This window comes from Typopeltis vanoorti, chromosome 20, assembly GCF_054136105.1.
Source record: "Typopeltis vanoorti isolate ZY-2024b chromosome 20, IOZ_Tvanoo_1.0, whole genome shotgun sequence".
Taxonomy (NCBI): domain Eukaryota; kingdom Metazoa; phylum Arthropoda; class Arachnida; order Uropygi; family Thelyphonidae; genus Typopeltis; species Typopeltis vanoorti.
In genome coordinates, this window is record NC_143568.1 from 75596214 (window position 1) to 75609500 (window position 13287).

The following is a 13287-nucleotide window of genomic DNA, read 5'->3' on the forward strand; positions in this document are numbered from 1 at the left end:
TCTGAATAGATTTTGTGACTAGAGCTTCTAGTTCAATATGGAAAATCTCGAAATTTGGTAGGATGCAAAGTATACAATTAATGAGCAAATTCTAAAAGAGATGGAAGCAATGAAAGAGCTGGGAGTGGTGATGGAGAGAGACTCGAAGAATGGGATTGCATTTAAAAAACTGGGAAAGCATCACACGGATTATGGCAATCTTCAGGAAGACCTTGACATGCAGCAGGCTGCATGTGGGACTACTCTAGTAATCTGGTTTTTCAAGTGAACGAAAATATCTTAGAGAGGGAACCAGAGAAGATTCACTAAGTCAATGTCTGGTTTCTGAATATGGAAAATCATATAGTAGTGAGTGATAAGGTAGTAGAACAAGACACCATCTCTTAGAAGCTATATAAGGTGGGTGTGTGAACAAGAGAGGAGGAGCTGGTTCTTTGCATGGGTGGAGTGGAATGTGTTACCTAAGGTTTTGGTAAGTGTAGAAACTGTGAATATGTTTATGCACAGTTCAATTATTTTGCTTGAGATTGAGGACTTCCCATGATGAGTCTTTTGACTCCACAGATGCCTGATAATAATATTTGATACTTCTGTAGCACAGTTGGAAAAATAATGGTACATTGAGCAATTAGATTGGAAAAGATCTCCTTTTGATTCTTATCATGACCAGAGGAGGAATTTTTACATAGTAAATTATCCTTGCCAAGGGATTATATTCATGTTTAATCCTTTATCCAAGTGTCACTCAACTAGTATAGAATTATTAATATCAATTAAATCGATTTTCCAATAAAAATATGCTGCTTATAATCATATTCTTATGCATATTCAAAAGTCGTGAAGCTACTCCACATGCAAACACAAAGTTTGCATGTGGAGTAGCTTCACGACTTTATATAATCATGAATACCTTATGGAAATTTCATATGGGTAACTCTGATTTTTCATTCAGCTTTTTTTTAAAATTTTTTTTTATGTTGGGCCCATATACAGGAAGTTGGCTGGTCAACCTATAATACGTTAGTACCGTATATGGGTGATGGGTTGTGAAAGGAGAAACTTGTTTACATTTGATTTGAATGCCTGTATATTATATTCCTTGGGAAATACATCAGGGGGAAGACTGTTCCACAGTACTGCAGTAGCAGGGATGAATGAGGAGGAGAAGAAACTTGTTCTGTGGGTTTCGAGGTGTACTGTAAAAGAATGTTGGGTGGCAGCTGTACGTGTTCCAATGGGCTTGGTACAGGGTGGGGGAATTATTGATGCTGTTTCAGATGAACCTTTCCCATGAAAGTATTTATAGAATATACAGATTGCAGAGACCAAGCGTCTATGTGAAAGTGGGGGGAGCGAGTTGGTGAGGGATGGGTCATTTATTAGTCTAATTGCTCTCCTCTGTATTATTGAGTCAAGCATTTTGAAGGTTGGAGCCCCACTCCAGATGTGAGAGCAGTATTCGAGAGCTGGGCAGATTTGTGAATTGTATGCTGTTAACAGCTGTTTAGAAGTGAAGTAACGTCTTGAGCAAAAGAGAAAACCCTAGTTTTTTGGAAACTGAGGATGCAATGGTTGTGATGTGTTTATGCCAGGAGAGGCTTGATGTCAAGGTAATTCTGAGAAGAGAAATTTCCTTTTGTCTGTGAATTTGAGTGTTATCGAAAACAATGCTGGGGGAAAATGGTTCTTTTTTTGTGAGAAATAAGACAGAACTGGGTTTTACTAGCATTGAAGTTGACAAGGTTGTCTGAGCCCCATCAGAGGATGGCTTGGAGGTCAGAATTAAGGGCAGTGGTGGTTGGTGTTCTGAGGGATGAAGTGAGTTGTGTAGGGTAGGGTTTGTCAAATGAAAGGGAGGAATGTAGTGTACTGTCATCTGCAAAACTGTGTATTGGGTTAGAGGTCAACTGAAGTAAGTCATTGATATATAGAAGGAAGAGGGTCGGGTGAGAGAACTGAGCCTTGAGGAACCTCGGCATTAGTTGGATGGTGAGAGGATAGGGAGCCGTCTACCATCACACAGTGTGCATCCAGACAGGAAGCTGGCAATCCATCTGCAGATGGTCCTGAGGCAGTCCAAATGATGGGAGTTTGCTCAGTAAGCCTTTGTGCCAGAATCGGTCAAAGGCTTTGGAGATATCAAGTGCAACTACTTGGGATTCGCCAAATTTCTCCATAGTGCTTGTACAGTGATGGGTGATGTATGAGAGTAGATCTCCTGTTGAATGGCTTTGGTGGAATCCGTACTGGTGGTTGCTTAATAGCTAGGTACCTTACTGGCAACTCACTCTGAGAACACATGCAATTAACAGACAAAAATAACATTAGTATTTTCTATAGATGGTAAGTTGATGGATGGTAGATGGTGCAAAAAAAAAATTATGAAAAGGAGTAATATAATAGCCATAAGATGATGAGAAGGTTTGCAAAATGAATGGATGCTGCAAAGATATCTTCTGAAAAACAGCAAAAATAGTAAACAAGAGAATGGAGAAGTAGATGTTTATATGCATTTCGGTTTTACTCATTAGTCATTTATGCAAGTTATTCTGAAACAACCATTCAGGTGAATAGATTTTTACTCAAATTTGGTACTCGATTTACAAAAAAAATTTTCAAGCCATTCCAAATTTTCGTTTAATCATACCATTTGCAGGAACACACTCACAACATATTGAAGGTATATATAGCTATAGCAATAGCTCTGCTCTGGCTGGATGGAATTTTGAATATGCATAAGAATTTGATTATAAGGAGCATATTTTTATTGGAAAATCGATTTAAATGATATTAATAATTCTATACTAGTTGAGTGAAATTTACTGAATTTGGTATTTTGGATCTCTATTAAAATTTATCGAATCATTTAATTTTTGTTTTCAGTCAAAATCATTTGTACTAGCAAAATTAGGCGAAATTACATGTTTATTGAATTTGATGAAATGTGCTATAACTGTTGACGACCGCGCGGTTAGCCTAGTGGCTTTGCGCTTCGCAACCATATGACTGGGGAAGGAGTGTCCCAAGTTCGATTCCCATTGTAGACATGAGGAATTTGAGGATCTTCCTCAGGCATAGCCAAGTTAGCCAGTCTTGGGCACGGTCAGTAGGGTTTTTTCCGCCAGTTTATCTGGCGTTTTTCATCCCGCAAACAGGCAAACTGGCCCCGTGAACATACACCTCTACAGTCAAAAATATATCCCCCCCAGCGGTAGACCAGGCGACGGGTCGGTTGGGAGTAGTACTAACAAGTAGTCGCATCTAAGTAACACGCGGACCCTGCATAGGAAGCGGGAATAACGCGAAGAAGAAGAAGTGCTATAACTGTTGACCTGTTAGTGGCTTTTGAAGAACCTTTGTAGCTCAGTTGGTGTAGTTGAGCCCTGCTTGGCCAAGTGTATCTGCTCTCCAACCAACAGGCTGCGAGTTCAAATCTCGCTAAGGCATGAATGTTTGTGTTTAGGTGGGAAATGAGTTTCATCGCCTGGTGTGAGACCACTTCCTTGGTTATTTGAGGCATGAAGGGCTGGAAAAATTTCCATGTTTGGTATCTAGAGTATGGTTTCCAGACCAGGTAAAAAAAAAAAAAAAAAATCAATAAAAATAGAAAAAAAAATCTTTAGCCCACCTATGGCATGAATGTACTTTAGGTTTACAATTAAACCTTTCATGAGTGGGAGTCACATAAAAAAAAAAAAAAAAAAAAAATATATATATATATATATATATATATATATATATATTATTATCCTAAGATCCCATGGAGTCAAACTCATCTAGGAGATTCCTCATGTCATACACACAGCTCATCATACTTCAAATTCTCTCAGCCTTCTTATATGGCTTCCAGGGATGACCTCTTGTTTTCCCCCAATCTCCCACCATTTTATGAAACACCTCTTCAACGTTAATCCTATAACAATCTTATATTACCAACTTTCTATTATATCACCTCTCTTCCTACTGTCCACTAGACAAATAAAATTTTAAAAAAACAAAAACAAAATAAAATAAAGACAAAATAAAAAAAAAATAATAATAATAATACTCAGGTTTGAATCTTGTCTATGATGTGAAGAATCTTTATTGGTTGTTTTTAATCAAATGGTGAGTTATCTGGTGTCATATTGCTTTTGCAGTCTGCTTTGCAAAAAGCAGAGTTGTAGAGCAGGTGCCCTCCTTTGATGAGTCCTTGGACTTCCTGGAGGTGTCAAATAATAATAATAATATGGAGGTGGAGTTTTTTTTTCTCCAAGAAACTGGGCTTTTTTATTCCTCAGAAAAACCAGCCCTGTGAACACAGATTTACAGTTATAAATGCTTGCCCTTAGGGGAATGCAGCAGAGACAAGCCAGCTGCATTAATTGCCTAAAAACCTCTAATTAGGGGACTCAACCCATCTTGGATGGACTAGCTTACATATGTTAGATGTACATAATTTGTTTACCTAATTTTGCCACTAAAACAAACAGTGGCACACCCAGAGGGGGGAGGGTAAGGGGCCCGGGCACCCCCCAAAGAAAAGGAAAAAACACTAGAAAAATTTCCAAAAATCTTTTCCTAATTAAAATTCATTTTTTTTATTTATTTTGTGTGCTACTTATGAATTATCAATCACTGCAGATGCTCAGTTATAGGTCGTATGCGATGTGTAGTGTGTATTCGCAAAATGTCTACTCAACTCAGTCCCCCCTCCCAAGGTTAAATCCTGAGTGTTCGGCCCCCTCCAAGATTAAATCCTGAGTACGCCACTGAAAACAAGTGTTTGAAACCAATATTGAAACGATATGATAAATTTTAATAATGTTCAAATTTCTTGAATTCTCTCAATTAGAATAACATAACTTTGTTGCAGAAATCATGACTGTGAAAGCAACAGAAGTATTGATAATTGAAAACTTTACTCCGATTTCAACAAGTATCATATGTAAATAGCAAAGCTATTTACATGTGATATTCTATTGCTCATTTGGTGTGATGCATAGTTTTGTTAAATTAGTTTTGGTTTTAAGAGCTGTATAGAAGTGTTTTCTGTTCCTTCTTTTAATCTTGTTGTAATTTCGTTTTTATTGGTAAAACAATTTAAAATGTTAATTTTTTTTTTTTTTTGCAATAATTGTAATTTTGTGAACAATAATTTTATTCACAAGATGGTTATTCCACATGATAATTTAGTACACTTCAGGAGATTAATTTCCATTAAACTAGTTTTTGGTTCAAGACAAATTCATTCTACACTTATTAAATTCCATTTTTTTCTTTCCTATAATTGGACCATAATTAATTTATTATAATTTCTTCCTGGCTTAAAGAAATTTAACAGAATATGATATTTAGGATCACTATCAAAATTGGTTGATTTGTATTAATTATTCATTTGTATCAAAATTATGTCTATGGGTAACAAAATCAGTTCTAGGTCCAATTGTATTGCAATGAATGATTTATCATTATATAAGAATATGATTATGAAAAGCATCTTCTTCTTATTATTATATATTGGCATCTGCAGGAGTGTAATATTCATGAGGGAAGACTCTTTGAAGGGCATATAGTACCTGAATACTTCTCCTTGAAAACATTCACTGAGGATGCACTCACAATGGCTATTGGCAGCTTATTCCATTCACTCACCCTATACCTTATTCTGTTTTCCAGGAATGAATCCATGTTCTTCTCCCACTTACTATGAGGTGCAAAATCTCATTTCTACTGTTAGATCTCCATGGCAATGGGTTACTATCATATTGCTTCTCCTATTTCACAAACTTTGTTGACCATATTCCTCTTCATATGAAAAATTCTATAGGCCAGATATCATCTTTGTTACTCACTGCTGGAACTTTGACTGGTTCCTCATCTCCACAGATAACCATATCTGGGCAGAGGTTCAGATGTGGTCTTATTCAAAGTTTTGTTAAGTATGAGGATAACTTCCTTATTCCTATATGTTAGTGTTCTCTTCAATATTGGAGTTATTTAAAAAAAAGAAAAAGTTATGTGATGTGGTGACTTAATTACCTTAGCATTGAGGCCCTTGAACTTTTACTGATTTTCCATTATAAGTCTCTAACTTCATCACCAATAGAGGCAAATTCCATTAATATAATATTCAGCCTGAAGTGTCTTTAGTCCAAAATGTATAACCTTGTACTTAGCAACATTAAAGCGATACAGGAAATGATATTGGATCAGTTTGTTCAAGTCATCTTTCAAGAATTCCATATCCAATATGTTCCTTATCACCCAATCTAACTTTGGGTCACAGTATATAATTGGATACTCCCCTCTGGACCATCATCCCAATTGTTGTTAATATATTATTATTATTAAGAGAGACCTCCAGAGAGTCAGAAAGTCACCGAGGGGAGGCCATACTATTCGCACCAGCTGTTCATACCTGTTCTTGAATTCATTCATTCACGCTAGTTGCACACACAACATCCAAAGGCAATCCATTCACCACACACACACTACTCTATGAGAGAAAAATCTAACCCTAACCCCCTTCTTGACAGCATTCATTCTCAACTTCCATAGATGCTCTTGCATCCTTTCCCCACCCTCCATAAAATGACAACTGGAATTCTGTAAAATCCTTTCAGAAGTTTGTAAGTCTCAATCATATCACCCCTCTTTCTCCTGTTTATCAGCATCAGCAGCCTGCAAATTCTACATCTGTCTTCATAATCAGTATTCTACAATCCTGATATCATTCTTGATACTCTCCTTGGCACTTTCTCTACTGTATCAGAATCACCATGGAAACCAGACTTGCACACAATAGTCCAAGTAAGGTCTTATCAAGGCTTTGTAAAGAGGCAAAATGTACTTCCTTATCTTTACATGTCAAGGTCTGTTTCAGCATTGTCATTATTCTCTATGTTGTATTTATAATTTTTGCTATGACTCTTGAACTTCAACTTCCTGTCTACTAAAACTCCGAGATCCTTATGTCTTGGAGTCTTCCATGCTGTATTCTGTGAAAAGCCTTAGCCAAATCCTCAGTTTTTTTCAAGCACAATCCCACCAATATAATAAGACATTGAATATCTAATTACACCAAAGTGCATGACCTTACATTTATTAACATTGAAATGACCAGCCAGATCCCCATGCCAGAACCCAGCCTATTCAAATCATTCTGCAAGTACTGCATTTCAACAGCACTCCTGATTACCCTATATATCTTTGCATCCTCAGCAAATAGCTGTATGTCGCATGTCAAATTCTTCCCAATGCCATTAAATGTACAGATTGAATAACAATGGACCAAGGACTGATCCTTGAGGCACACCACTGGTTACCTTGAATCTCGCAGATTTACATCCTCCCATATACGACTTTTTGATATCTGTCAGTCACCCATTCTCTTATCCATGTCAATAGTTTATAATCCAATCCCATATTCTCCAATTTATGCAACAGTCTTCCATGCTGTATTCTGTGAAAAGTCTTAGCAAAATCCAAAAGTATCATAGTAACGTTATGAATGTGAGCAAGTTGCTAATATCTTCCTTTAGTAAACCCATGTTATTCATTGCAAAATAGAGATTTACTGCCAACCCATTTCTGAATGCGAGCCCTAACCAACTTTTCCAAAATCTTCACCACTACTCCTGAGTCTCTGCACCACCCTTGTGCAGTGGGATTATCATACATCCTTTCCACTCCTGTGGAATCTTCCCTGTTCTGAGAATCAAATTATATAGCCTAGTCAAGGGAATAGCCAGTTCAGCTGAACACTCCTTTAATATCGGTGCTGATATCCATGCAGTTCCTATTGCAGAATTTTTGAATTTTTATTCAATTTGTACTTCCTCCTCATTCACATGAGTTTCCTCATACAGTGAAGAGATAGTGGTGAGTTCAATGTTGCATATACCAAGTTCATAGCTTTTAGCAAAATGGCTGTTCATTAGTTGAATAATCACTTCTGTATCAGTCACCTACATAGCATCTGCATTTAGTAGAGTTATTCTTTCAAATTCATTCTTTCTTTTACTTGCAGCATAATGATAGAATTCTTTTGGGTTGTCTTTAACTTGCATAGCAAGTTTCTTTTCGTACTTGGACTTAGCTTTCTGTACAATACTTGTGACTCTTCTGGCATGCTGCTTATAATTATCATAACTGACATCATCCTTATGCATACAGTATTCTTTCCACACGTTTTTTTCTTATGAATCTCTTGCTTAATTAGGTTACGCATCTATTTCACTCCTACTCTATTCTTCGAATGCTAGGGACGCATTCTGATATCGCATCATTTAAGTATTTTGAAATGCTTCCCATGCACTGTCAATATCCTTCTAATCCAATAACTGATACCATGGCACAGGACCCGGCATACTCCTCAGGTGGTCATAATTTTCCTGGTTTGTAGTTCAGCATATAACCTTTTCTGAATGGAACATTCATAAACTTAGCCACTTTCCAAGAAAGTACAACATGATCACTGTCACCAACCAGAGGTTTACAAGTTAAACAGCAATGGATCAAGCATGGACCCCTGTGGTGCTCCACTGGTCATCTTTTTCTTTCTCTGATATCATCTCCATGAAACATTTTCCTATCCATGTCACAAGCTATTTTGCATACTAATCCCCTTGCATTTAGTAATAATCTCCTATATGGAATACTGTTAAATACCTTGAAAGTCCAGCAGCAGCTCAATATATTCATTCCTTTTATCAAACTGTGCTGTCAGTCTATTGTAAAATAAGCAGAATGCTAAAGCAAGACCTGCTTTATAAATGTTGCAACAGTAAACATTTCCTGTTATCTACCTGTTTTGGGATGCTGGTTATACCCAGCTTCTCCAACACCTTAATGACTAACCCGGATATACAGATTGGTCTATAACTTACTGCATCAATTCTAGTTTGACTCTTATATAATGGAATTATCTCATACTTGAGTAGAAATTATATTCTTATTTTAATCTTTCATCCAAGCATAAGCAAAACAAGTTTTCACGTGAAGAATCTTCACATACTTGCAGAGAGAGATCAAGCAGGTGTCAGACCTGGTGGCTGCAAGGGCCAAGAACTATGTGGAAAAATTAAAAGAGATCTATAAGAATGATATAGATATTACACATTTTGATGATGAACTGAAACAGTTTCTACTATTTTTAAAAGAAGATAAAGACAAATTCAATACTGCCACACAAGTATACCAGGCTGCTTCATCAATTTTTCCAAATGTAGAAATTTTTAGGGACCTCGTAAATTTTAATGCTAGGGGCTCCCAGCAAGCTTAATCTGCTCCTGCATACTTGTCTAGAGAGGCTGTTGACTTCACACAAAAGGAAGAAGTTTCTATGCATTATGGGATACTGGGGCAAATAATGTAAAATCAGTAGCCTCTATATACAATGTAGACTAGTCATAAAGATGCTTCATGTACAAAAATTGTTTGCTTACACCGATGCAAGATTAAAACAAGATCAAGAATTTTGGCATTTTTCCCCCTCATTAGGAATTGTGCATGTGTTGAGATTCAAGTTAAACAATCAGATTAGATGTATTTCTAATTCTCTTGTACATTCCTTCAACACCCATGCTAATAATGCAAATTGTGCATGTGTTGAGATTCAAGTTAAACAATCAGATTAGATGTATTTCTAATTCTCTTGTACATTCCTTCAACACCCATGCTAATAATGCAAATTCCACTGATGAATTTGTATGAAACTTGCAATGTCTTTAATACTTCTCCTTTATCTACCTCATTCCAGTTCCATTTAGTATAAGAACTAATGGATCTGTCAGAAAGCTATGCCTTAAAAAACTGATTACTTAAAATTCAGCTATTTCTTGTCCTTGTTACAAAATCATCATCAAGGACAGATGAAGTCAATTGACAACATTTGAAACATAAATCACAAAACATGAGTTATGTAACATGTATTTGTTTGCTTATGTTTTGGTCATAGCTGAGTAAACTGGAGAATACACAGAGTTCAAAGATAAACAATGGTTAGCTTTGATCTTCAATAGAAAACTTCAATAGTGTATTCTCCTGCTTACTTAACTGTGACAAAGATACCAGCAAGAAGACATGCTACATGGCTTGTGTTTTGAGAATTGCACAAAGAAGAAATACATAGAAGTTAATAAATTATATCTTTACATGTATACAGGTAAAGGTATAAAGATCTATTACATGTATAGACATGTGACAATTATTAACACAATATCCTAGTTATTTATTCTTTGTAATCTTTTAAATCATTTTTCCATTAAATTACAGCAAAAAAAAAAAGAAAAACACTTACCAATCTGCCCCTGGGTATTATTGTCGTTGAGAGCTCCAAATGCTATAGTGGGCAGGAGGCAGGCAAAGTAGAGGAAGAAGATAGTAGATACTGTTTTATGGATTGTCTTGTGCCCAACAAAACCTGTAATGAAGAGTACAAGTATGTTTAGTGGTATGTCTTACAGAAACAAAAAGGATCACAGTTCATTTTTGTAATGACCAGTCATGACAAAATATATTATTATTATTCAAAAGCATTTCAAGTCACAGGACTCACTGCTAGAGGCCCATTCTAGACAACACAAAGTCTCTCATACCACTATTTAGACTCATTCACCATTTGTGCTCAACACCACCCTATCAGGTATTCCATAGTTCAACCACTTTGCATGCATAAAACCACTCCTCACCCTCTTGCTCAACTTCCTTTTGCAATTTCTATCATGTCCTCCTCCATTCCCTTGTTCTACCATATGAAAGAACTCCACAGTATCAACCCTGACTACTTCTCAACAGCTTAAATGTCTCAATTATATCACCTCTCCTACTCAATTTTGCAGTCCAGATTCCCTCACCCTATCCACATGACTAACATTTTGCAGTCTTTGTATTATTATTATTATTAATCATCATCATGCATATCAAGGATTTAAGCTTAGTGTGGCCTGTTCCGGACTTAGAAGGCATTGTTGAATCATTTAAGAGGACGTCCTGGTTTTCTTTTTCCTAATGGCTTGTACTTTAAGGCTTTAATAATAATAATAATGATTATTATTATTATTATGTGACACCTCCAGGGAGTCCAAAGACTCATGGAGAGAGAGAGAGTGTGCCAACAGCATCGAACGATTGAGCCCTTCCAACTACTAACTGTGCTCAAAGTTGCTTAACTTTTTGCAAGCCATTAGTAGCAGACGCTCTGCAATTGATCAACCTTTGCTGGCTAAGTCTAGATAATCATTTTTGTAGGTTAATAATCTTAACCTTCAAGTTGATAATCTTAATTAATCTTCAAAATGATAATCCATTTTGAAGGTTAATTTATCCCTTTTAAATCCCGGGGACCAAATATGAGCAGAATAGTCTAGGGGTGGCCTGATCAGGACTTTATACAATGGAAACATGACTCTTTTATTTCTGCTGGTCAGCATCCTTCTCAGTATTGCAGCAATCCTCTGAGCTACCTTCAACACTTTTGCAATATGTCCCATAAACTTAAGTTTCTATGAATCATCACCCCATGATCCCTTGCCTCTTCCACTTCCTCCAGGAGAGTTCTTCCAAACTTCAACACTTTACATTTAGTTGAATTAAACAGAGAAACCCCCCCCCCAACCACCACTTGCTTATTCAACTGTTTAGCTTATTCAAATTTTCCTGAAGGACTATCACATCTGCATTATTATTAATAACTCTTCCCAACTTTACATAATCTGCAAACAATTGAATATCTACCAGCAATCCACTGAGAATGTAATTGATATAAAGGTTAAACAATACAGGTCCCAGTACTGAGCCCTGTGAGATCCCCACTCATAACTTCTGCTTCCTTGATACTATATCCGCTCATACACAACTGTCTGAATATCTATCAGACAACCAATTCCAAATCCAGTTCACTAACTTGACATCTAGACCCATGTGCTGAAACTTAAATATCAGCTTATTATGTAGTACACTTTCAAATGCTTCTGTAAAAAACCATGCCTTTCTCTCATTAACCGCTTCTTACTTTATTGTAAAAGGCAATCAGATTACTAAAACACAAGCATCCCTTAACAAATCTGTGCTGACCCTTACAGATAACATTACCTTCATCTACCCAATGTTGTATATGATCTCTGACTAATTTTTCTGAAATCTTAACTACTGATGTCAAACTATGCATTTATTATGTATACATAATGAATGCATAGTTTGACACTTCCATTCCACCCTTATGCAGTAGCACAATCTTATCCTCCTCCTACTCCTTGGGACCTTTCCTGTAGCCAGATTTTCACTGAAAAGCCAAGTCAATGGAGCTGTCAGTTCTTTAGCACATTCCCTCAAAACCTGTGGTGAAATCCCATCTGGTCTCATTGCTTTATTAACATCCAGAGTACTTGGTATTTAAAACATACTCTCTTCTTGCAAACCTACTTCTCCAGGATGAAATACTCCAATGACATGATCATTAAACAACTCCACTATGTCCTTTGCATCAGTCACTCTACTCCCATCTTTGTCTAACCATGTCATTTTTCCATAATCATTCCTCCTCGCCATCCAAACAAAAGAATTCCTCAGGATTTTCATTGGATTGCAGGGTTAATCTCTTCTCATATTCAAATTTGCCTTCTTCACAGTACTGGTCACTCTCAGAGGATATATCAGCTAGTGACTAATTTGGAGCAAAGGTCATCATAGGTACTTGGACTCCACTGCTTCTGGAAGCATCACCAAACTTCAACTCTCATTGACAATTGGTTTTTGTGGATTAAGTGAAGAGAGTTGGAAGATAGGTAATTGCCCCATGTCTGAAATTAAGGGGACTGATTTTTCTGGCCCCCAAAACAACATGTATGAAATAACAAATCATTCTTTCATAGATTAGTAAAACTTTTCTTTCTATAGGTACCTGGAACATATTGATAGGAAATGTTGACATTTGGAAGGATAGCATACAATTCATATTATTATTATTCAGGCCTCCATGGAGTCAAAAGACTCATTGTGGGAGGTCATTTCTAAGAACATAAAGTCTGTCAAGACTCATTGAGGGAAGGTCCCCCCCTAAGAAACACAAAGTCTATCATACCACTCCTTAAACTCATTGACCATTCTCGCTCTCACCACTCCATCAGGCAATGCATTCCACGGTTCAACCACCCTCCAAGCAAAGAAACCACTCCTCACCCTCTTGCTCACAGTTTCCTTTCGTAACTTCCAGGGATGGCCTCTTGTCATCACTCCTTCCCGCTGTTCAACCAAGCGAAAGAACTCGCCAGTGTCAACCCTGTAACCACCTCTCAACAGTTTAAA

The 13287-nt window shown here is 36.8% G+C and overlaps 1 protein-coding gene across 1 annotated transcript in view; it reads right to left on the reverse strand.

Moving 5' to 3' along the window:
- LOC150095576 (solute carrier family 4 member 11-like) overlaps positions 1–13287 on the reverse strand; it is a 341029-nt gene that overhangs the window by 181380 nt on the left and 146362 nt on the right. The window contains exon 6 of the mRNA XM_090410034.1: positions 10283–10405. Within this exon, the coding sequence (XP_090266160.1) occupies positions 10283–10405 (123 nt within the window). The remainder of the gene's footprint in view (positions 1–10282; positions 10406–13287) is intronic.